The sequence below is a fragment of the Pleurodeles waltl genome, chromosome 4_2 (genome assembly GCF_031143425.1).
Source record: "Pleurodeles waltl isolate 20211129_DDA chromosome 4_2, aPleWal1.hap1.20221129, whole genome shotgun sequence".
In the NCBI taxonomy this organism is placed as follows: Eukaryota; Metazoa; Chordata; class Amphibia; order Caudata; family Salamandridae; genus Pleurodeles; species Pleurodeles waltl.
Window position 1 is genome coordinate 342,861,995 of NC_090443.1, and position 26,166 is coordinate 342,888,160.

A 26,166-nucleotide genomic window follows, 5' to 3' on the forward strand; every position below is an offset into this window, starting at 1 on the left:
GGTGTCAACCAGTCATCTGGATAAGACATTTGGTACCAGAAGTGGGGCATAAGTCAATAATGCCTCTTTGGGGATGTAAGAAAAGTGAGGCAGAGAGCAGAAGGCAGCATGGGGCAGAAGCCAGATCCATTCTCGGGTGGTTAGCAACTGACCCGTTCTCTGGTGTGGCAGGACTCCTGAACCGGTGGGCAGCGCCGGTGTTATGGGAGGCATTAGATGAGAAAGTGACTCCTCTCAGTGGAAGATGCAGTTGAGAGTGTGAAGCTAAGAGGGGCAAAGCTGGAGCTGAAAGCAGCAGGGCAAGTGGGATGTCTTTTCCTGTCTACCCTCCGTACGGTATACAGGAAAACATTAACACAAGATGCAGAGATAAGAAAACTGCGGTATGAGGTTGCAGCCTTGCAGGAAAGGCAGTTACTTATGAAAGAGACCATAGAAAGTGCAGTGACCCGGGGTGATCAAATGGAGGCAAGGTGCAACGCATTAGCAGTACGAGTAGCAAAACAGAAGAGTAGGCAGAAGCCTAAAATGCCCTCAACTGTGCAAGTGAGGGCACTGATACGCAAACAGAAGAGTAGGCAGAAGCTTAAAATGCCCTCAACTGTGCACTTAAGGGCACTGGTACGCAAACAGAAGAGTAGGCAGAAGCCTAAAATACCCTCAACTGTGCAAGTGAGGGCATTGGTACGCAAAGAAAATTGGGATCCACATACTTGGGAGGATGAGGTGGAAGTACGTGTAACAGAAATAGGTGGAGTTGAAAGTGGAGAAGGACGTGTAGGTGAATTTGAAGATGAAAAGGGAGTGAATGGTGGGCAAAAAAAAACCAATTCTCGTTTGGTAAGAGATTATATGCAGAGTGAGTTGTTAGAGAGCTCGTACGTTTAGGCAGATGCCTGCAGAGCCTTTGTTTAAATGGTTGGTGAGATTGTGGGACACTGGAGTAAAAGATGCATTACAGAATCCTTTTACGTTACGTCCCATCACAGAAGGAGACCCGTTTGAGCTGGAAATGATAGTACAGGATGATGTAGATGATGTGGGGTTGTGGAGCCTATGGCAGAGGCAGGGAAAAGAGGGTGCCACAAGATTGGGCCTTAGTGGAAATAGAATGCATAACTGATGATCGACCGGTCACCTTAAAAACATGGGTCCCCTTTCTAGGTTGGACAAGAGGAGGGGTGGCAATAAAGTAGGCAGAGCGCAGGAGTTTGCCATCGTGAAGTGGAAATGGTATCTGCAGCAGAGGGCAAAACCGGGACCAGCAGGAGTGTCGAAGTTACAAGAAGATAAGCTAGGGACAGTGGACTTTCAGGCAATGGCCCCTGCGCCAGAGCCCTCTGAAATGGAATCCTCACCATTTAAGACAGCCCCGCCTTTTGAACAACTCACTGAAGAAGAACAGCAAAATGCATGGTTCACAGATGGTCCCACCCGGTACTATCAAGGAAAAAGACAATGGCAAACAGTTGCATTCCAGCCTGCTACAGAAACTATGTTGCTGCGAGAAGGGGATAATGAATCAAGCCAGGTTGCAGAACTGCAGGGGGTAGCAGCAGTGACCGAACAAGCCCCTATCGGAGAGAAAACATTTGTGTACACTGACAGTCGGGCCACTTATCAAGGACTAGTAAGCTGGGCCCCGACTTGGCGCAAGGATGGATGGAAAATCAAAGGCACCCCCATTTGGGGAGGCGAGCAGCTATGGGAAGAGATGTGGGAGAAAGTGCAAAAATGTCAAATCTATGTGGGACATGTGGATGCCCATTGCCCCTCGGACACCTCACTTGCATCTCTATTCGACAACACCGCAGATCAGATGGCCAAAACTCGAACATTGGTCATCAATGAGGAGACTGAAGCTGCTCTAGCAAACTGGGCCCATGCAACATCTGGACATCTAGGAGAGAATGGCACTTATGCATGGACACAGCAACAGCAGATTCCAGTTACTAAAGAACAGGTGCAACAAGCAGTAAAAGAGTGCCCCACATGCAACCAGATAAGACAAATGCCCCTGCAAAAGAAGCCTAGCGGCCATATCAGAAGAGCAACCGTAGCTGCTACAGTGTGGCAATTGGACTATATCGGGCCCCTACCAAAGGAAGGAGGAAAAAGCTACATATTGACCATGATGGACACCTACTCTGGCCTTATGTTGGGTATGCCCTGTAAGTCTGCAGACCAAAAGTCCACTTTGCGAGGGCTAAACTACCTGATAAAACATTATGGGGCACCTGTTGAGATCCAAACAGATAGGGGCACACACTCTTCAGGGAAAACAGTGCCAGGCTGGGCGCAAGAACAGGGAACTCGGTGGATTTTACACCTTAGTTATTATCCACAAGCTGCAGGCATGATTGAGAGAGATAACGGATTGTTGAAAGAACAGCTAAAAAAGTTATCAGCACATCAGACTAAAAGGATGGAGCAGTAATTTAGACAAAGCCTTGTTCAAATTGAACAATAGACCAGTTGGGCAGCAGACTCCTTTCATTCGGATGACAGGGCATGATAAAGAAATCACCCACACAATGATTGTCTGGAAAACAGACCCTCGAGCTCGATTACCTTTACAGGCTACTTCTGACAGTATAGGACTGGACCGGTTTGCTCCAGAGAATGGAGAAATACCCGTAGGACAGGTGAAAACTGTTCCCTTAGGAATAGGAGTAAGAGTACCACCTGGAACATATGGTAGAATTGCCCCTCGATCCAGCCTAGCCATCAAGGGAGTGTTGGTGCTAGGGGAAGTCATAGACCCAGATTTTAGAGGAGAGGTTAAAGTAGTATTACTGAACCAAGGAAATGCTACTGTATCGTATCAGGCACATGACAGACCTGCTCAATTGATTTGTGAACAAGCGTACACCCCACACATTGAAGAAAGATCTGCCCCCACTGATAATACCCAGAGAGGTGAGGGAGGATTTGGAAGAAAAGTATGGGTGAACTATCCAGAAAAAAAAGCCAGAGGCAGGAGAGATAGTGAGTCAAGGGGTGGGGAGTACGTATATTGTACTTTTAAAGAACTCTAATGTACCTGTATTTGTACTTGCAGTGAGACTTACCCCACAGTCGTAAATGATGACATCTGCGATGACGTGGTTCCTGTTTGCGGTCAGATCGAATGTAGCAGAGAATGTTGTTACGGACCTTCAGGTCGCTTGTGCACCTCAAGCCGCTAACGTAACTGATGACCAGGGAAATGTTTCACTTTGCAATGTGAAGGTACCTGGAGGCAAGTGGATGGCTGCCAAAGCTGTAACCTGGAAGGTGACTGGACAGCAAATCCGACATGCCAACGGACTGAACGAGTTACAGGGGATGCCAGCACCAGTACAGACATATCCGTGTAGACCTTATGATTGTTCTAACAAACAAGATATTTTAGCAGGACATATGGTGGTTGTTACAATGACCAATGGAACTAAAGGAGTTCGATACTCCAAACCGCCCGCCTTTATGTTTTATGTAGCCGAAAGACGCATGGTTAGCAATTTAGGCAACGTTTCCATAGTTCGATATAGAATAGGATGTAAGCAAGCTTTGTATGCAAGCATAATTAACCATATTGTGTTCCAGATAACTATTGCCAAGGGGAATGTTTCTAAGTATGATCCATTATGCACACCATGGACAATACAGTTATGGCCCTTGCAGAAATTACTCATCAGAAGAGATCTAGGATCCTTTATAGCCGGGGCCACCGGAATTGGGGTAGGCGCCCTGAACGCTTTTGATATTGAAGCCATCAGAAATAAGCTATCTTCGACAGGATATAGTACAGGGGAGGCCATAAAGGTAATTTCTCAATGGGGACCACACACTCACAAGAAGTATGGAAGGTTCTGCGTGGGTTGTATCGTGGTTGGCAATGGCATAATTTCACTTATGAACAATTTGGAAAAAGCTTTCAAAGCACACAAACAGTGTCCAAAGGCATTCAGTGCATACTATGGCAAAGCATTGTTAATCAACAGTATGTAGACTTCAAAGCGGAATGGGGACAGCTTCAGGGTGAATATTGGAGACAACAATTGCATTTGCCTGAGGAAATATGGGTAAAGCCCATACAATTTCATTGTGAGGGAGAGATGTGTTATGCTCATTTTGCTATAGTTAGAAGTGATCTTCCTCCTGAAATATGGTGCCCCTTTATATATTACTCCCTGTAGTAATAGGTGAAGCATGGTGGATACCTCACACTGACAAAAAAAATATATAGATTGATCAAACAAATCACACCGTAGATCTCACTAGATGTGCAGATTGGTCTAAGGGGTGGGTGTGTACCCACACTGGACGAGTGCTAGATCCATGTCTTCACACAATACCGGGAGAATGTGAATGGTTACCTTATCCTATTAAATGGCACAGACATATCAGATAGGAACAGAGAGCATATGTCATGTCATTAATCATCCCTTACTTATTAACAGATTTATACAAACCACCAGAGAGCAAGTAATGTGTATGTGCAATATTACCAGCATTATTGACATAAGCACTCACATCTTGTACCGACCAAGTTCACCATAACCACATCACAGACGCAAATGCGTGCGCAGTTAAAGTGGAACATCTCGCTTGTTGTTAAGCTACCCAGAATAGAGGCAATCAGGCACTACGCACAAGTTACCTTTGCTAAATTTGATCTGGCAGCTAAATACACCAAGGATACAGCCATACTGATGGCCATAAACGCTAAACAGCTTATGCACACTGCTTCATGCATCCAGCAAATAACTGAGCATCATTGGGATGACATCTTCTTAGGCTGGGCACTAGGAGCTATGAAGACGCTAAGTATAGTGTTACAACAGCTAATTTGGTTATTGTTTGTTTGTGTTATGCTAATGACTATACTATGTAGACTATATGTATGCACAAAACAGCTTTATACTAAAGATGCAGGCGCTTAGAATAACGCTGACCAGTATTCGTAGCAACCTAGCTAGCAGAATGTCAAAGTAAATGATATCCGTTTCAGCATGCATCACGCTCATCTAAAGGGTGGAGTGATCAGTATAGGGAAAGGTGGGGAAGACACTGTGACGCAAAGGGTTAATTAGCTTGAGTAGTGTAGATGAGTGTGATGCCTGCTGAAACCCCCCCCAAACATCGTGGAAAAGTTAATGATATTCTTTTCAAGCTTGTTTGTGTAGAAGACTCCGTCTCAACCTTGAGAACAAGAGTACAGGGAAAAGATGGAATGAAAACAAAGGCTGGAGAAGGGCAAAGCAGCCAGGTGCTGATAACCTAGCTAGAAAATGCCAGAATGAGATAGAATCCAAGCTTCGAGTTATTTAAGCACTGAAGTGTGGGTGAGGGATTTGAAACTCGCAGATGGAGTTGTGAAAGCTGCCATGGCCCAGCGCTGCCTCCCTGTTTTGCTGACGGTGATGCTTGAGGGGGAGAGAGGTCCAAGCAGGCGGTATAGGGCTTCCCAGCATTTCGTGGACTAAGTTAAGTTCCACACAGGGATGAAAGGCCTTTGTTTCTCTGCTCTATTATGATTGATTATTTATGCTTGCACTGTGTTTATAACCTGAAGTATTCAGCTTGTTTATATTTTGCTTTCTAAACATCGTAGTGTGAGCCTGCAGAAGTAAGAAACATGCATTTTGGTGTGCAGTAAGTCAAAGCTTATCTGAAGTATTCAGCTAGTTTATATTTTGCTTCCTGAACATCGTAATGTGATGCATTTTGGTATACAGTTAATCAAAACTTATAACTGTCAATGAACTTTGTGTGTATATATATATATATATATATATATATATATACACATATATATATATATATATATACATACATAGATGCTCTTTGTAGTGTACTTGTATATAAATAGATGCTTTTCATTGCTATTCTTATTCTACTATTAATGTGCTAAATGCCTACATTTACCTGAAATTCTAGTAAAGCTAAATTGTATTTATAATTGGCGTGTGGTGCTTCATTGAGCGTCCTTATTGACTTATACCGAACAGGTGTCAACCAATCACCTGGATAAGACATTTTTGAAAAGGTTTTGCATCATTCGAGCACAGGAGTCACGGAAACCGCTTGTGCAGGGATTTTAAGGCATGATTTAAAGTTTAGTGGTAAAATCCTCCAAAGGGCTAAATCTTCTCTTGGAATCCTCTTTGGTGGAGAATCCTCTAGAATTATATCTGCTATACTCTCCCACTGTTGGATGTAATAGAGAATCGTCCAACTCTGGATTCTACACCAAGCAGAGAATTCTCAGATACTACTGCACTCTGTATCAAGCTTGCAGTATTTAGCCTTTATGTTTTTAATGAAGACAGCAAACCTGGCAGAGCATGAATGAGTTACTTGTGGAAATATGTGAGCAAGCTCCATTATTAAAACTCCATTATTAAAAAGAAGCCATCAGTGTAGTCAGATACATTTAAGTATATAGACATCAAATAAATGCCTAAAAGTAAATACATATCTCAGGAATTGTGTGTTATCAGTGCTAGGAGATTTAACTGAAGGTGCACGTCAGACATTGGGAAGCTAGGGTGTAATCCTACTCAGACCTGAATACAAAGTTAGTTGGAAATAGTCTCATGAATAGTTGTGCGTTCCCTCTACCAAGGCTCACAAGCAAATAGTTAGGTTGAGCAAAAAAGATAAAAGGTAACAGGAAAGATTTAATTTGAATTTCCACTTATCCTACACCACGTTAATCATTTTTAAGTGACATGGTAGCACTGCACAGTTTTTAAAATAAATAAGTGCAGGGGCACAAAAATCTTAGGAGCTCAGACACTGGAGTGGCCACGAGCTGGGATTGCTGAATACCTACGCTGCCTAAGCTTGATTGCTCCTTTACGCCTGTCTTCCACCACCCAACACTCTTACTGCTTTTTTTTCACCACTGCTTCATTCTTGTCATTGCACCTATCTTTCTCTTCCACCTTCTAACCTTATCACTCCTTTTCTGGGTCAAAGTCTAATGATGAAACCCAAGTCACGGTTTCCAAAAACGAGTACTGGCGCCAACCACTTGGAACCACCAGCAAAAATGAAGCACTGTATGGCAACAAAATCCAACCTCGCATCACAAATACTTCCTTATCTTCTGAGCCTTAACAAATTACTACTTCTTGTGCACATCAATACTTAGAGGGGCAACTGGACACAGATTTTTTTTTTTAATCCTTTTTCAGGATGTGCTCTGTGGTGGGCTGTGACAATTTTGCAGCATCTGATCTCACAATGCCATGTGCAAATGAACATACATGTCTCAGTTTGGCGTTTGTAAGTAATATATTATTGTTTTAATTTTATGACTTAGGAAGGCTTTATTTACGCAAATTCCGCTTATTGGTCTAACATATACTATAGTTCATCTCATTTGCTATGTTAGATGCAGGTACCAGGTGTTCTCTCAGACCTGTTTTGCCCCTCACTCTCAGATTAATCTGGAGCCATCGGGTGAGCCAGGCACACCCATTTAGAAACACATTTGGGTGATCCCTATTCCTAAACTTACCAGGGGAAAGCTTTTCTCTATATATCGGTTGCCAACATCCAAGGCTGGGGCACTGGTTCCTCTTTGGTTCTCTTACCCCCTGTAAGAGTTTGACACATGAGGGATTTTTTTCACTTGTCAGGCCAGTGAAGGTTGTTAATCGCCTCCTACAGATTGTTGGAGAGGGATTACAGTGATAAGCTCCAGGAACACTTCTACTAAGAATGTGGCCATTCGGAAACTGTAGGAAAGTTACTGAAATTGCATTCTCTGCTTAAGTTTAGGGTTGTGCGAAGTTGCAATGCTTAATGGATCACAACTTGCCCATTTTTCATAGAAACGTTTACTAGATTCTCAAAGTACAAAGCTGACTATTTTTACAAAAGAATTCTGAAATAATGGCTTTGCACTGCAGCTGGACCATTCCTGCTGCCGTTTAGAGCTGGAAACAGCAGCCACTTATCTTGTAACCGGCGAGTAATGTGCTCCTTATCCCTTCTCTGCTGCTGGAAAACAAAGGGCAGAACCTCCAAAAGTTGGGAAAGGATATAGCCAACAGCAGCCATTCTAATTCCCCACCACTGTCATCTGTATGGCAGCGGGGAAATATTGGCTAACACTTGGCAAGGTCACCTTCCTTTCCCAACTCCATGAAGCCTCAACCTGGGACACCCGGCTGCTGGTAAAGAAAGACGAGCACCAATCTACTGCCTGATATCCCATCTACATAGTGAGACATCTGCAGCCTGCAGGCATGGATTAGATGAAGGTAACTATTCCAGCCGCCACCAAATTCGGGCAACCTATTACTCCTTCTTGAAGTGCAAGAGTTCCTGGATTAAAAAAAGAAATCATCCATCCCTCCCTAACACTGCCAACGCACAGGGCTTACAAGGGAGTTGTTGCTTCCTATGCGAGTCCCCTATTGCTATGACTTCATTAATGATTGAAGAAGTTGCTCAAATCTTCAATTATGGGAACCTCACAATGTTTTCTGTAAGTTATATTACATTTACTAATCCATTTACTGAAATTCTTAATGGTGTGTTTCCCCTATAGTTGGACCACTGCGAAGAAGCTAGATTATGGTTTCACAAAAGATTGATAAGATCTAGCTGATCTCCAATACCACTGCCCACATGCATTGTTAAATTAATATTATACAATTCTTCAAAACTCATTAGCCATGAAGCTCGCAACCCCAACCAAGTATTCAAAAAAGTGCTGCAGGGCTTTTTTACACTCTGGTGATCTTTTCCATCAGACAAAAGTTATGTTATTTTACATGTATTGGTATAGCGCATATCTATCATTTCTTTGCTACCTTAGCATATGATTTATCGTTTCATTACAGTGACATCCCTTGGCACTGTCAGTGCTTGAACGAAGAATCAAGCCACAGATTCAAACCATGCCTTAGTGTTTTTATCCTGGATTTAATAGTGCAGTCGAATTCCAGGAGTATGTTAACATTCTACTCTGATGCATATCTTCTTACTCCTCTTGTTGAGCCTTCGCCAGTAGTTGTGTGTTCCTGCTCTTGTTCGACTTAGAAAACTGTATGATTACACAGGTATGAAGGATGCTGGTTGTGCTGTATTGAGTTATTGCTGAAAAGGGGTGTGCAACTCAGCACCTTCAAATAGCTTGGAGGTACTTTCTCTGATGGTGGGTGGTGGTGTTATGGGATGCTATGGTCTTTCCTTGTAGTAGCAAGAGATACCCATCCCTGGCTCAGGAGCAGTTACCATTAACGTAGGCATGCCACAAATGCATCTTCTCCCCTCTCCCGGCAAAACAAGACAGCAGACAACATGCTGCCCTGATCTAGCAGGAACCAAGGATTTGGGCACTAAAACAGATGACTGCCACCCAGGAATTAGCGCAACCCTTGAGAAGTCAACTACACACAATCAGTTGCTAGTGTCTAAAAATTACAGTAATGAACATTCCTCTTTTCATTGTTGCAAAGGACACCATTTTAGGGGCACTGCCCTTTCTACTTTTCAGCTGTGTTCTTCTACCTCTGTTGTGGCCTACTGTTCTAGTATCGGTTGCTATGAAGTGTTGTGTGCAATGACGAGGTGAGGTGTTGTATGGTATTGTGTAGTAGAAAGAAAGAAAATCTTTATTTGATAAGTTAATAAAAACCATTCAAATTTAAAACATGCGGTCCTCAATACCTGGGGTATTAGTTACAGAGACAGATAATCTAACATGCGTTCTTTTAACTGTACTAAGATAACATTTAGTCCACCTTGAATAAACTCCATTCAAAATCTCATACAGCATAAAACCCTACAAGGCTCAAGGCCATTGAATTACGGCATGACACCACGAACTAACATATGAAATGCAGAAAGGTGTGGAGTTAAAGCGCATACTGCTTATTTCACGGTTTGAAATAAGCCAGTTCTATATTACTGAAAATCACGGTCTTAAAGATAAAGTAGTAAAATCCATCTATTTTTAAATAAGGTATAAAACACAAATATTTTTGTAGGAGTGTTCCAGACCAGCAACCACATCAATTTTCCTCAGCAGGGGATGAACACGGAGATCCAGATAGAAAGTGCATGGTACATAGACAGGTTGATACTTAAGGTACACAGGACGTTTCTTCCAGGATTCAGCTGGTCTAATCTCACTGCTACAATATCCATAAACTTTTCAAAGCGAGCGAGAAGTGTGCTGCCCCTACCCAGGAACCAGTGATTGCCTCCTGGCAAACCTAGATGTTTAAATCTCTAAATATGGGTTTTAGCCAGTAGCGTATTTTGCGCACAAAGCTGGGGCAGGTGCACAATACATGGGCTAGAGTTTCCTTCAAGTAGCAGCAGAAACGCCAAAGCTGTCCACTTGCGACTACTTTCAGCTTCGAAACAATTCACCTGCATCAAAAAGACTATGCGTAGACTTAAAAACCTTAGTTTGTAATTGCGTGTCAAGGGTAACACACAAGGTCAGCTCTGTATAAGTTACAGATGAGAACTGATTATGAGCTTTTGATTGAAGGATTAAACGGTCCTTACTGACAGCTATTTTCCAGCCTTTGCTAAAAGCATCTTAAAGGCCCCATATTATATTTTCAGATCCAGTGGATGGGTCAATTCGAGCTCTTCCAAAAGCTTCCACACCACTAACTACCAGGAATATGACTGGCAGATTAACGAGATCATTGCCCAGATGAATGTAAAACTCCCAGCTTCAGCCTTCTTTAAATTTAAACCAGAACTTCACTAAAGTGGCCCTCTCTGCCAATCTTTTTTCTAGGAGGCCCGATTCTAGTCTCATCTGGGATTCTCTTGTGGATTTCGAGAGTATGAATATCTGGCAAAAAGAGTCTAGATTGATTCTTGTTTACCCAGTCCCCAGATTTATCTGGGGATGCTTCAAGACCATAGCTTAATGAAAACAGAAATTTGTTTTTTTATTAGCTTGCAATAGCGGTAGGAGGGAAAGGCATGTAACGTTGCTCGCTATTTTGCAAAGTACTGCTGCTATCCCTAGGCTGGTTTGTGCAGGGCATCCACATGGTTGGTAGATGTGCCATAAGACTGAAATTCAATACTTAGGTATTTCTAAGAGTTAGTCGTATTACCTATATGCTCTCCTAGTTTCCATGACCAATTGGGCCACTTGCAAATCTTTCAGTGGCAGCCGGTCCTTTAGATCGGAGGGGCCACGCCCCCCCACCATTTGCCCCTCATGAAGAGTGTCAGGCTGAACAAAGGTCAGCCTGATAAACTCTCCATGTTCAGCTCGGGCAGCCAGGAGCAGACATGCGCGATTTGCGCACACTCCCGGCTGCCTGAGCTGAACTTTGCTGGGCTGAGGAGGTCACAGATCCTATGGGCGTGACCTCCTCGGCTCAGCAAAGGTGCCTCGAGGCCCTCCACTGGGTGATGAGGAAATCGTCACCAATTTACACTCTCCCTGGGCGCTTCAGGTTTAAGCGCTGAAGTGCCCTGGGCGAGTGTCAATCAGTGACACTTCGTCACAGAGTGGGGTGGGGTCAGCAGTCTCACTGACCCCGTCCCACTATGTGACGAGGCTGGGAGTGCTGCCTTCCCTCATTGGCTGTCCCAAGGTCAGCCAATGAGGGAAGGCAGCAGTCCCAACCCTCCTGGGATCTGGAGGCTAAAGGTGTGTGTGTGTGTGTGATGTTTTAAATTGAATGTTTGAGTGTTATGAGTGTTAATGGATGTGCGTGTGTGTGTGAAAGAATGAGAGTGTGCGATCTTTTAAAATGAATGTTTGGTGCGTGCATGTTTGAATGGTATGAGTGTTGTTAATGGATGTGCGTGCATGCGTGTGTGTGTGTGTCCCGCCCACCCCCCTCAAGCTGCCAGCCGCCACTGAAATCTTTGTAAACCTGACAGCTTGTTTTCCCTGAATTTTTCTCTAGTTCATTGCTCTTACAGTAATTAACAAGTTGCTGAGAGAATATTGGAGCCCAGCTGCAGAAAACTCCAGCATACCACGCCATGAACCGGGTTTAGCCATGGAGTTGTGGTGGGCAACATAATTGGTTTAAGGTCATCTCAATGTCGGCGGTAAATAAGTTTTCCCTGCACGAGCTAGTTATTCGCAAACCATTCATGCCTCTAGATATATACATTTAGTTTTCTTTTAATACTTAAAGGTCTGAATGGATTTACACAAAACAACAAAAAGCACTCTTTCTGGAGCAAGATTATCCCGAAACTTCCCATGTACAAGATTCCCTGGAACACTTTTAGAAAATTTCGTGAAGATTTAAACGTTGCCAAAGATATAGGCAAGTAAAAAAAAAAAAAAAAAAGCTTTTTGATTGGAAACATCGTCAATCAAATAATCTATAAAGCTCAACTACTCACCCGTGAGGATCTCAAGGCACTGGTGGTGGGTCTGGGCCTCATTCGAAAAGACATGTTTTGAGTTCTTCCTGAAAGATGGGGGAGAGATGGGCTCTGAGGTGCCTGGGCAGGTTGTTCCAGCTCTAAGCTGGGAGGTCTGTGAAAGATCTTCCTCTTGGGGTAGTTTTCCAGATGCATGGGATGGTAGCTAGCGCCTGCTGGGTAGATCAGAAGGGTTTTGGGAGGCGGGGGGGGGGTTGGGGGTTGTGGAAAAATGTGATGATTCAGGTAGGCCCGTCTCATGTTGTGAAGGGCCTTGTAGGTGTGGGTGAGTAGTTTGAAGTTGATTCACTTCTCTACTGGGAGCCTATGGACGGTCCTCAGGTTTTGGGAGATGTGTTCCTGGCGGGGAAGGTTCAGGAGGAGTCTGGCAGCGGCATTTTGGATGAATTTTAGTTTCCAGATGTTCTTTGTTACCCAAGTACATATTAAAGGGCTAGGCTGGAGAACAGGAATAAAGTGGTTCTAACTCTAAACACCACCACCATAAAAGCAGTTTACCAAAGAGCACATGACTAATCTACATGATCAGACAGTTAACATATTCCAAAAAACGTCATTCAAAATGTTTTTACTGACTGACAAACGTCTGGATGCAACTGTAAACTTCACCTTTTGAAGGTCCAGTTCAGTTTGAAAACTTTATTTGTCAGATATAGAATAGCCATAAAAGTACATAAATATATATAAATACATATTTATCATAATCATATCCTATTTCATAATACAAATACAAGCTAACCATAAACGAAAAAAAAAAAAAAAAAACAAGTAAAACACTTGGTACAGACCCCGCAAATTCATGAAGACAATTATCATAAAAGGGAATAAATTAATAAAACGGGAAAAACAAAAACAATTGCACTTATTCAGATTCCTCAAAGGTGGGGATTGTTTAAAGTTAATAGAAATTCCAGTGCCATCAAGTGTGTTCTTACATTGTATTCCATAGAAAGAGGTTTAAGATACATTCTAAGATGTTCATAGAACTTACAAAATAAAGTGCAAAGTGCTCTGTTTACTTGCCACATCAGAGGGGCAACTAGGGGTCTCATGAGGACAGGACCTCATACTGGGAATGCTGCTAAATGGTGCGCTAATCCCAGTCTTAATCTTGTCAGAATAAACCAATGCTGCATATTAGTAACACCTAATAGATAATCTTCTCTGCTTGCCTCCAGTGAAAAGGACATAAATATACCAGTGGATTTTATGGATTCTGTAGTTTTCCTGCCGTTCACCCTATATTGCATAAAAGTGTCCTTGATAAGTTTCTTTGGTAATGTCAACAGTTTCTATGGGCCTGGATTTATAGTTATATTAAATAAATACAGATTTAAAAGCAGTCAATAAAGGCGATTCATAGAATACAAAGAGCATTATAAATTTTATACCATCTAGGATAAGTTGCTTAGTAAAAACAATTTCCTCTTTGGACCCGATACTACGCCATAGGAGAAAGGGGCTCATCTGCAACACGTCCTCCAGGTATTGGAGGCCCACCTCCTGATGTCCTATTCAATTAGATGCTGAAGTAGGTAAACATAGGAAACGCTTTAAAAAACGATTTTCCTCTAATTGTAAATTGGTGCTTTTTGTATACCCCACACTCCAGCTCCATATACTACTGTGGATAATGCTCTAGTCCTGTAAGTATTTACCATAGTGGTTATGGGGCGACTCCCTAGTTTTCTAGCAAATATAAAAATAGCGCAAGAATTCCTTCTTAACTTGTACTTACTCGAGTGGATATGTTGTTCCCATAATCCACTGCTTGATTCACTTCTCTACTGGGAGCCAATGGACGGTCCTCAGGTTTTGGGAGATGTGTTCCTGGCGGGGAGGTTCAGGAGGAGTCTGGCAGCGGCGTTTTGGATGAGTTGTTTCCAGATGTTTTGTTGTGGTGCCAGCGTAGAGTGCATTGCCGTAGTCGAGCTTGCTTGTGAGTAGGGCGTGGGTGATTATTTTGCGGCAGTCAACTGGGATCCATTTGAAGATTTTGCAGAGTTGGCGGAGGGTCTGCCAGCAGGAAGAGGTGACTGCTTTTACCTGTCGGGTCATTTATAGCAATGAGTCGAGGAGGATACCTAGGTTGTGGACGTGGTCAGTCAGAGTAGGTGGTGTGCTGAGCGATGTGGGCCATCAGGAGTTGTCCCAGGCTGAGGTGGAGTTTCCAAAGATGAATAGCTTGGTCTTGTCAGAGTTGAGCTTCAGGCAGCTGTCCCTCATCCAGGCGACAGCTTTCATCACGCTGTGAAAGTTCCTCTTGGTTTTGTCCGGGTTTCAGTGAAGGATATGAGGAGTTGTATGTCATCGGCGTATGACACAATGTTCATTTCGTGGTCTGATGATGGCTGCAAGCGGGGCCATGTATGTGTTGAAGAGCATTGGGCTAACTATAACCACCTATTGGCAAACACCAGTAGGTAAGATATATACACACATCTATATAGATCTATCTATCTATCTATCTATCTATCTATCTATCTATCTATCCACACACACACACAAGCCCCCTACAAAGGGCAGATTTGTAACAGATTCCATGCCGTTCTTTCCCCAGTAAGCAGAGAAAGCTGTCAATATTAAAAGGACTCAAGTAAAATTCCCTAACTCGCTCCCACAGGTAAACTTGCAAGTGAATGGAGATAGAAGACCTGGCAAATTTAGCCTTTTCAATAGTTACTGTTGGGCAAGATTCAAATAAGCATTCTACACTCAAAAGATGGCATACAATGGTATCTTAATAAACCTGAAGTAAAGCATTTTGTTTGAAAATGCAGTCATGTTCTAGCAAGTGAAGATCTCAGGATCTGGATTTCCTCATAATTAAAGTCTAGCAGGCAGTAAAATTAACAGCCTCGGTGATGCCATGCTCGTCCTACCCATGCAAACCACATCTGCATGCTGGCAAAGCTCAAATTAGACATTGTCAATTTATACCAACTAGAGAATTTGCCAGTGGCACCAAATAATTAGTTTGGGCCTAAGACAATAGATCTTCAAGTAAAACGACTTGTTGCATGTGCCTTCTGAACATGTAGAACTTACTCTACTTCATTCCAAGGAAATCCAAAAATCACCCAGACAGATTAATGCTGATAAAGGAACAAACTTCGAAGAAGAGTTTGCCAACTCTCCCACACATCACCCACATTGTTCAACTCCTCTGGCTCACAGCCAGTCTGTTCTCAAAACTGTTCTTGGGTTCAAGAATCTTTATGCAAACCCCCGCCTCAGTCCATTATGAGGAATCTCAAAAATATTTACCCACCCCCCATTAAAACCAATCAGTACCTCTATGACGAAAAAACGATGTCCCACAGAAAGGATGTCAAAACGCCAATCTGTTCTTATCAAAGAGGAACCCTCAATGTGCAAAGCTTTAACAGTGACTTCTTTGCTGTCAAGTTAAACTGCTGCTTTTAGTATAAGACTCACACAGTAAGGTCACCTGCCCAAAGAAATTCAGTGTCGAAAGAGCACACTTAATAGCACTATCCGTGACTGAAGGACTTTCAGACACCTTCTATTTTGGAGCACGGCTAGCTGTTTTCTTTGGGGTGCTTTCACTAAGGACTTGAAAATAGATTATCTTGAGAGGAAAATGGAATAAGGTGGAATGACCTTTCCTTTTTCGGTAAACAAAAGTCATTTTGGGATAGTTAAATGTACTTGAAACAAAAAGAAAGCCATATCCCCTTAGAAAAGAGAACACATTCAATGATGTACAATCTACATAGCAAGAAAGAAATTAGGAAACAGCTCCAAAATACATATGATCTATCAAAGGAAAATAACTAAGATGCTTGAAACAGGAGATAATAAAAATTAAGTAAAAAAAAATAGGTTTTTAAAACCTTTGAAGCTTGAAAAATGATTGCCTTCAGAACAAGGAATTCTGGGAACATTCTTCCCTTATTACACCCAAGCAAATGACAGGGTGAATAACAGTTTTCTTGTCTTATGTAGGCAATGAGTAGCTTTTCCAATAGGCTGGTTCTTTGTAATCTGGCACTACTACTTGGTCTAGATAATTTATTCTGACATGGGACAGATTAAATCCTTAAACCAAGCAGAATGATTACAAATACCAACATATGGAAACTAGATACATAGGATGAAACTTTAAAATTCTGGGTCCAAGACTTTGAAATTATTTAAAACTCGCTCTAAAATGCAAACCAAACCACCTGGAGTTCAGGAAAGTACCCACGCCATACCACAGGAAACAGACCCCTGCAGAACACAAAATTCTACCCGGGACTCACTACAGCTCGAATTTTCTTAATGGAGGCATCTCTTTTTTTGCATAATCTAAAATTATTTATCAGCCTGTCTTCAGCCCCCCTAAGCGGATTACTTTGTTGAGTGAACACATGTACAAGCTGCATTCCACCAAATTCTCTTAAGTGTTGGCAATGAAAACTGTCCAGTGCCATGAAAATTACCTAAGTACATATTAAAGGGACGGCTGGAGAACAGGCACAAAGTGGTTCTAACTCTAAAACCACCACCACCATAAAGGCAGTTTACCAAAGAGCACATGACTAATCTACATGATCAGACAGTTAATATATTCCCAAAAACTTAATTCAAAATGTTTTTACTGCCTGACAAACGTCTGGATGTATCTGTAAACTTCACCTTTTGAAGGTCCAGTTTGGTTTGAAAACTTTATTCGTCAGATACAGAATAGCCATAAAAGTACATAAAAAAAAAAATATATATATATATATATACATATACATATACATACATACACACACACATATATACATATTCATCACAATCATATCCTAATTCATAATACAAAAACAAGCTAACCATAAACGAAAAAAAAAAAAAAAAAAAATGTAAAACACTTGGCGCAGACCTCGCAAATTCATGAAGACAATTATCATAAAAGAATAAATTAATAAAACGGGAAAAAGCAAAAACAATTTCACTTATCCAGATTCCTCAAAGGTAGAAACAAGACACTTGCTAATTTGTATGGCATTTAAGATATATAATGCCACCCTATGGCACACATGGGGATTGTTTAAAGTTAATAGAGATTCCAATGCCACCAAGTGTGTTCTTACATTGTATTCCATAAAAAGAGGTTTAAGATAAAAAATTCTAAGATGTTCATAGAACTTACAAAATAAAGTGCTCTGTTTACTTGCCCCATCACAGGGGCATCTAGGTGTCATGAGGACAGGACCTCATACTAGGGAATGCTGGTGCGCTATTCCCAGTCTTAATCTTGTCAGAACAAACCAATGCTGCATAATAGTAACACCTAGTAGATAATCTTCTCTGCTTGCCTCCAATGAAAAGGACATATCTATCTAGATCTATATATATATATATATATACACACACACACACACACACACACACCAGTGGATTTTATGGATTCAGTGGTTTCCTGCTGTCCACCCTATATTGCAAAAAAGTGTCCTTGAAAAGTTTCTTTGGTAATGTCAACACTTTCTATGGGTCTGGATTTATAGTTATATTAAATACAGATCTAAAAGCAGTCTAAGGCGAGTCATAGAATACAAAGAGCATTATCAATTTTATACAATCTATGATAAGTTGCTTAGTAAAAACAATTTCCTCTTTGGACCAGATACTACCCCATAGGAGCAAGGGGCTCACCTGCAACACGTCCTCCAGGTATTGGAGACCCACCTCCTGATGTACTATCCAATTAAATGCTGAAGTAGGCAAACATAGCAAACGCTTTAAAAAAACAAATTTTCTCTAATTTTAAAGTGGTGCTTTTTGTATACCCCCACACTCCAGCTCCATATACTACTGTGGATAATGCTCTAGTCCTGTAAATATTTACCATAGTGGTTATGGGGCGACTCCCTAGTTTTCTAGCAAATCTAAAAATAGCGCAAGAATTCCTTCTTAACTTGTACTTACCTGAGTGGATATGTTGTTCCCATAACCCACTGCTTGAGAACAGTACACCCAGATAACTGAAGGAATTCACTAACAGTAGTAATCTCCGCATTGTGAATATAAACGCTCCTACATTTCTTTGTTTTTTGGCCACAGGCCATAGTAAAAGTTTTAGATTTGATGATCACCATACCCTTAGAGGTCATGAACTGCTCAAAACCACTCATTAGTTTCTGAAGCCCCACGGGGCAGGACATCATCATCAGTGTATAGTAGTGCAGGTACGGGCCGCCCTACCACGTAAGGAGGGTCCTCCTGAATTTCCTGCAGAAATGTAACCACCCCATTGATAAAAAAAAAACAGTAGTGGGGCAAGGGTACAGCCTTGGCGAATGCCTCTTCCAATCTTAGAAGGGGTGGTGCATTCTCCCATTTTCCCAAAGCGAACTTTGCATGTTAAATCTTTATATAAATGGGCCAAGAAATCGATAATATACCTTGGGGCACCCAAATCTAGTAATGTGGGCCATAAAAGGGCATGTTCTACTAGATCGAAGGCACTACTAAGGTCTGCAAAGCAAAGATAGAGTGCACCTTTTTTGGCCTTGGTATACTTCCCTATGATCATATCTAGGTTAACACATTGCTTAATAGTACCAAGTCCTTTCCTGAACCCACACTGGACAGGAAAAATGATATTATCCAGTGCCCAGTCATTAAGTCTTGCCAAAATAACCCTAAGGATTTTCATAGATGAGTCCAACAGTGATTTTGGGCGATAGTTTTTAGGGTCAGCTTTATCGCCTTTCTTATAGATGGGTATAATCATGGTAGTCCAGGAGGTTGGGATATCCCCAGTCATATCAAATTTGGACAGCCTAGTCAGAATAGGTACCCAGAAATTACTATATTTAAAAACATTTACCAATACCCCATCCAGTCGTGGAGCCTTACCCCCGGCACTAACTGACACAGCTGAGAGAACCTCATCCATAGTCATATGTAAATGGTTGGTATGCCACAACTCCAATTGCCCAGTTATATCTACTGGACCGCTCCTTTGCTTAAAAACCGGAGGAGTGGTCCACCCATGCTGCACAGGCTACACTAGAACCCAATTCAGGAGGCGCCCATTCAGACAAAAAGGGGGCATTTACTATTTCCCAAAACATTTTTGTATTATTTGTATCAGTCGCCAGGGTAACTTTGACCATGTCTCTTCCCTCAACTCTTTCTTTCTTCGCTCTAGGGCTTCCCTGTATTTTACACACAATGTCCTAGTTGCACCAGGTCTCTGAGTGATGTGTGAAGGGCTAGTTAAAGGTCCCCCCTGGCTTTGGTACACGTGTGGTCAAACCACCTTTTGTTCTTCTCAGTCTGCCTAAATTGTGGGCGATATGTCAAGAGACCCTTAGTTGTTTTAGCAAAGTTATTGTATATACTAAGCAACCCTGAGGGTTCGATTTCCTCTTGTAGGTAGTAATTAATTTCAGGCAAACACTCTTGTACGATATTCTGCAGAAGGTCGGCTGGGTCTATATCTTTCCATTTCAGTCTCACCCCATTAATCCTATGTGCCTCCACCTGGTTCATGGTGATCTGAAACATCCTTTGGGCCCCAAAATACAGTTGAATACATAATCTGATTGTGATCACTCAATAATGACCGGGCAATGTAGGGGGTATCACATACGTTATTGGTGAATGAAGACACTATAATGTGATCAATTACAGACGCAGAATTAGTACCTCTAAAGGATGGTATTACCTCACCATTAACGCCATTTTTACATTTCATTAACATCAAATCATATTTAGACAGAATCATGTTGAGCGCCTCACCGTAATAATCATGACAAAAATGATCATACCCTGCCCCTCGTGACTGGTCAGCCCACAGGTCCGGGATATTGGCAGGGAACACGATTAAATGTTAAAATCTTAAACTCATAATATAATAAAATTAGAATGGATCGGACATTAAAAATGTTTAACTCTGGTCCAGAGCATGAACTGCTCTGCAACAGGTGGAATCAAAAACACTTATAATAATTAATTAGTACCACATTGGTCATACTCTTATGCTTGGACCACAACAGTTGAAAGTTAGGAGTCTCCCAGGAAATCTTTTTGGCCACTACAGGGAGTTTATTTGAAATAGGCACCTGAAGCCCACCCTGGGCCCTCCCAGATTGGAAAGGATTAGCAGGCAGGAACTGTGAGGTAAATCCTTGCATATGGATAGGAGAAATGCACTATGTTTCTTGGATACAAATCAGGTCAAGTTTATTAATGATGTTACACCACTCCTCTGTCTGAATCTTACTACGTAGACCTTGGACATTCCATGTAGCGAAATTGTGGTGCTCGTTATTATTTCTAATATACTCATTATCCCCATTCCCTGCCTCTGTCTAGCTATTGGTGCTTAAAAACGTTTCCATTAATGCCCAATCAAGGTTATTAATACAGGCCACAGGGTCCACCCCATGTGGCCCATGGGTCACTCTAGGGGCACTACTAAAACCAATAGATTAAAGGATATACATTTGGACTGATTGGATGTGCCGTGGTTCTTTCAAATTTCACTAAAACCAATAGACATTGTCTTTTCAGTGGTCACCACCATCCAAGGCCCCCTCTCTTGACCGTCCACGTGGCCCCTGTGATTTTGTCAATCGTTATCCGAAAGTAAACTCAAGGCCTGATATCTATTACTTAATGGCACTGAGGGGGTATAGTGTGAATTATTGATCGGCTCAGGGCAAGGGTGTACCGGGGGGTGCCCTGATTGTACAGGTTGCAGATGTCGATAGAATGCACCCAACAGGAGCAATAATGGAGTATTGCCATGTTGGGGGCGTAAAGTAGCCCTAAATAAAATGTCCCTCAAGTCTAGAGCTCCTAAAATTAATGATTATACAGTCACGCCCACAATCTCTCTCTAGCGGTCCCACCCAGCCTACTCTTCGAATTAGGATGATCCGGTGGGCATTATCTATTGTAAATACATTTTGGACCAACCAGTGCACAGCTTTGTCCTCTGGTGGTAAACTAATAGTAGGAAGATCCTCCCTTGTTTGCGACTGGACAGACAGAATTCTGTGAGTTCCAGATGTTACATGGTTGGACATGCCAGACACTGAATTTTATAGTGGGTCTTGAGCCATCCGGTGGCAAGCCGTACAGCTTCTTACTGAGTTGTATGCCACAAGCTAACCTGACCTACACCACAGAGTCCCTTGGAGTTCACTCTGGCCTGGCCGTAGAGGCAGGACATTAGCCATGATAATAACAGAACACTCTGGAGGTAAATCAATAGTAGAAACAACCTCCCTCATTTGCAAATGGGCAGACAGTATTCTGTGGGTTCAAGATGTTACATGGCTGGGACGTGCCAGACACTTTGAAGTTTATAGTGGGTCTTAAGCCATCCGGTGGCAAGCCGTACAGCTTCTGATAGTTGTATGCCACCCGCTAGATTGGCCTACACCAATGGCCTCCCTTTGCTGCCCTAAGGTAAGGTCCCTCCGCGTAGGGCTCGGTGCTAAACAGCATTCATCTATGGTGTCTGTGCCCTGTTATATAACTATGCGGGCCTAACTCATTTTGTGCAACATTCTGTACAACAGTAGTTTGGGAATTAGGGTCCACCATGGGCAAAGAAAGCTTCTGACAAACATTTTCTCCACCTCCCCCCTCAAATGTATCCAAAGTATCTTTGAGTGGCTTAAGCAGATCATTAAGGACAGATAAAATTATTCCAAGGTATGGGTTCAGGTTTAACTAACATAATAAGGCCCAAATCGCCGTCAGCCCCCTTTCCGCACCATTTCTTCCTTTTTACGGCAGGCGGGTGATTGGCTAATATAGGGGTAGCAGTAGCTGTAGCCATATACCATGAATGATCATCACCATTCCTCATTACCTCCAGTTCTAAAGTATGATGAGTATCAGTTACCAGGTCTAATGGTCTGGATGATCCCTCCATTCCTTCACTCAATCCAGCTGCCCGCAAAGATAGACGCCTTTTAGCAAGATCAATTTCCTTAGAGATGACCCCCACCTTCTGTACTAAAAAGAAATCAATGGTGGAACAACAAGGTTCAATATCTATCTTTTGACTTCCAGTTTTCCGTTTGCCCATATTGTATGGTATATATTAACACCCCCTTCAATAGATCAAATTGCAGATGCAGAAGAGCAGGCATCCAGTATGGGGAAACAATAATAGCACACATTAACGTCCCAATTACTTACTCATCATTGCTTGTGACCATACATTGCTAAACGGCCTAATTTAGTAGAAAAACAAAGAGGGCAGGCCCAGCCTCGTTCGGCCGCAGACTGGCACGCTTTTGGCCCGGGCATATGCCCAGGCACGGTCCGCTCGGCAGAACCACGAGTCTTAATTAATGTGCCTTCGGGCGTGGCAGTGCATCGTAGGTGGCCTCCTCCCGCCAATGTACCTGGGAGGTGTGGTCCTGTTGAGCCCTTCGCCCTCTCTGGTCAAAAGCAGAGTGTTGCCATTTTCTTGACCGCATTGCTTTCTTGGCACATGGTGTCACTAACCAACTAAAACATATAGGCTGATGCTTGTAAACAGAATGAACAGAATGTTTACGTGTGATGCAGCATTTCTAGTATGGACGCTACTTTAAGAAGCACTTTTTCAAAACAAGAGAACCCTTTACTCAAACTGGTCCTCTGACGAATGAGTCGAGGATTAAGCGCAGGCGTTGCTGTACAAAGTATTAAAGCAGAGGGTGATGCTGGATGAGAAGAAAAAATAGAGCTCCATAAATAAAATATGTATTAGGCAGTACAAATATATCTACCTTGATAGCTCTTTATCGCATGGCCAAGTTTTGGAAAAGTCCTACGTTTAACACATTTCTCCATTTCTTTGGGGCTCTTCACCTGCTCAAGTTTCCTCTTCACCTTCGGCTCTGCTTTCTGAACCTGTGCCTGGCTACACCTGGAGCAACACAATTTATATTAGTATAAATGATTCCTTAACAACTTGTAGTATCTTGGAGAGAAAATTGCACAGTACCGCTCACCATCACTTTACAACTGGTAATCCAAGTAGCAAGGATCTACTGTAAAAGGAACAGCACGCATTCCACACTACTTTAAACATACAACAATCAAAGCCCTCAAAGTATATAAACTAAGGCTCCTGCACACAATCTCATTTGTAGTACACATACATATCCCAGTCAGTCTCCAAGACTATGAAAAATTCAAGGTCACAGAAAAATCACAACCTACAGGATCATTTATTTATTTAATTGTATTGTTCACTATCACGGACTAACAAAGTAAGAAAAAAAGAAACTTTCGGCTGCAACACCTTTCGTAGTTCCAGGATTACAAGAGCCTGCGTGAAGCATCTAAACGATAAAACAAGCCTCAAACCAAACTCCATAAGCAGTAATTACTATATCTTAACAGTCAATGTTATCATGATGGCAGCTGTGGAGGGCGTACATAACATCGAGTTCTTCTAATTTCTTTGTGATATACCACTCCACTTTGGGCAAGAGCTGCTTCATGTTAAAACCAATTACCAGAATTTGCATGTAAAAAAATAAGAATTGCTTACCTGTAATCTTAGTTTTCTTCCAGTGAAGTGCTCATCAAACTCATAAGCAGTGAATAGTCCCACCTATGCATGGGGACTGCATAGCACTTCTTAATCATTTATATGCAATAACCGTGCACATAATACATCATACACACATATATATATATATATATATATAAACCTGCAGACTGTAGAAAAGGCTAAAAACGGCCATATTACACAGTTTTCATTTTAAGCAACTAACCTAACACATGAAATCAGGTCATTAATACACAATGACTATATAAAAAGTTTTACAAACCTTTATTGAAAAGGAAATGTGAGCCATTATTAGTTACTATGCTGCCATTCAAAGGATAACCGAGAAAACTGGTACTGGGACTTTAAGAACCTCACAGTACTCCCTATATCACATCATGCCTTACAGGTGACAGGTCTGTTCATTTTTCCAGCTGCTACTTTTATGATCCTGGAGCAGGGCAGGACTAGCCATACCGGACATCAGGGGTTTCCCCGAGAGGCTGAAAGGGTGGGGGGTGGTTTCGTTTCTGGGGGCCATTTTTCCAACAGTGCTGCAATGTCAGCCCCCAGTAACAAAAGCAGCAAGCTTTCATAATCCAATCACTCGTTTCCAGCCTCCTGGGGCCAACCAATGCTTCACACTTGCACTCAACTGCTTTTTTTATTCCCAGTCAGGCCCTGTCCTGGAGCTACAAGGTCTGCCTTTTTTGACAAATTGCCAAGAAAACACTTTTTAAAACTTTTACTACTAACATCATTTAATTGTTCTCAGTACCTAGTGTACAGAGAATCTTTTTTTTCCTTTCAGAAAAAAAAAAATTCTGTCAAGAATGCCTTCACTTTTTCTGAAGGGCCCTTCCTGTGGGTAGAAAGCAGCTCAGACTGACCCTCACCAAGTCTGTATCGTCTGCCTGAGTCCCATTGCTCTGACTCTTGTCCTCACTGCCAGAAGCTATCCAGGAATACTCTAAAGGATAGAGAAAAAAAGGCTTCATGGACTCCATGAGAGAGGAAAAGCTAGTTCATCAAGAGGCTTTGAAGAGAATCAATCTTCATCTAAAGAGCCCTCCTCTTATTTGAAAGAATCCCACAGAGAAAGATCTCTCCAGGAAAAGTGACCGTAAGTGACGTCGAGTTATGGTGTCGAGATTTGAGAAAAGAGAGTTATGTTTCCTGTCAAGGGCAGGGTCCGCTCATTGTTCAACATTAAAGCACACATGACACAGACGTAACGTAAATATATTAATTGCCATATGTTAATACTACCACCGCCGTGCATGGCCTTCAGCCGTGCACAGCAAGGGTTGGCATGAGGGGGTGGGCTCCAGGTCCTGGCTGCAGAGGCCAGCCCCTCCGCATGCACTCAACCCCAGGCTGTGTGCAGTGGGTTTTGGTGTGTGAGTGGGTGTATTTTTATTGGATTTTGGATCCACAGATTTACACTTGAGGGGGATGTGAGGGTGGGGTGGGGGGGGTATGAGGTCATGCTGAACACCATGGTGGATCTGCGAATCAGCCCAAAAAAATGGGGGGGGGGGGGGCAATTTTCACTAAGAGGAGTCCCACAGAGCCCCTTTCAACTGTCCTAGGGTGTCAGGATACCAGCATCTTGTCCTCTCATGTTGCTGCCAACCAATCAGTGCCTTGCTTTTCCCCCTGGATCCACATCCACAAGATATCTAGATTTATTTTTCCTTAACTCGAAAACCACTGCACAGATTCACACCAAATTAGAAAAAGCACTCTTTCTGGACCAAGATCTAACTTTGACAAATTTGGTGCAATTCCACCCAGCAGTTCAGGCTATAGTCGAGTCTAAAATCCCTATGTGTCACTATATGGGTAAACTGTGTTTTGGGACCCCTTTTTTTCTGCCCCCGCTTAACCAACTACACCAAAACTTTCCAAACAGCAGCAGAAGTAAGTAGCAAACTAGTTTTGAAAACTTTGCGACGATTCGTGAAACAGGACCAAAGCTATTGGCATAAGAAGAAACGATTTTCCTAAGGAAATTAGGTCTTAACTATACCTACTGGCTATCGTCAATAGGAGATATATACACACACAAACATACATACACATATATATATATATATATATATATATATATATATATATATATTTACACACACACACACACACATCCCAGATGGTTGTGTTTTCAGGTTGAGAAAGGCGTTACTGCAAAACACGTTCTGTTTTCCCATCTAATTGAATAACCATTGTAAAGCATGTTTACGGAGTAATTGTTGTCTTTTGGGAAGGAG

At 42.2% G+C, this 26,166-nt stretch overlaps 1 protein-coding gene across 4 annotated transcripts in view; it reads right to left on the reverse strand.

Annotated features, from left to right (window-relative positions):
- The window catches only part of LOC138294138 (E3 ubiquitin-protein ligase TRIM39-like), a 431,514-nt gene that overhangs the window by 75,830 nt on the left and 329,518 nt on the right, over positions 1–26,166 (reverse strand). For all 4 annotated transcript variants that reach the window (XM_069233336.1, XM_069233333.1, XM_069233334.1 and 1 more), the window contains one exon: positions 23,127–23,266. In XM_069233336.1, coding sequence (XP_069089437.1) covers positions 23,127–23,266 — 140 coding nt within the window. The remainder of the gene's footprint in view (positions 1–23,126; positions 23,267–26,166) is intronic.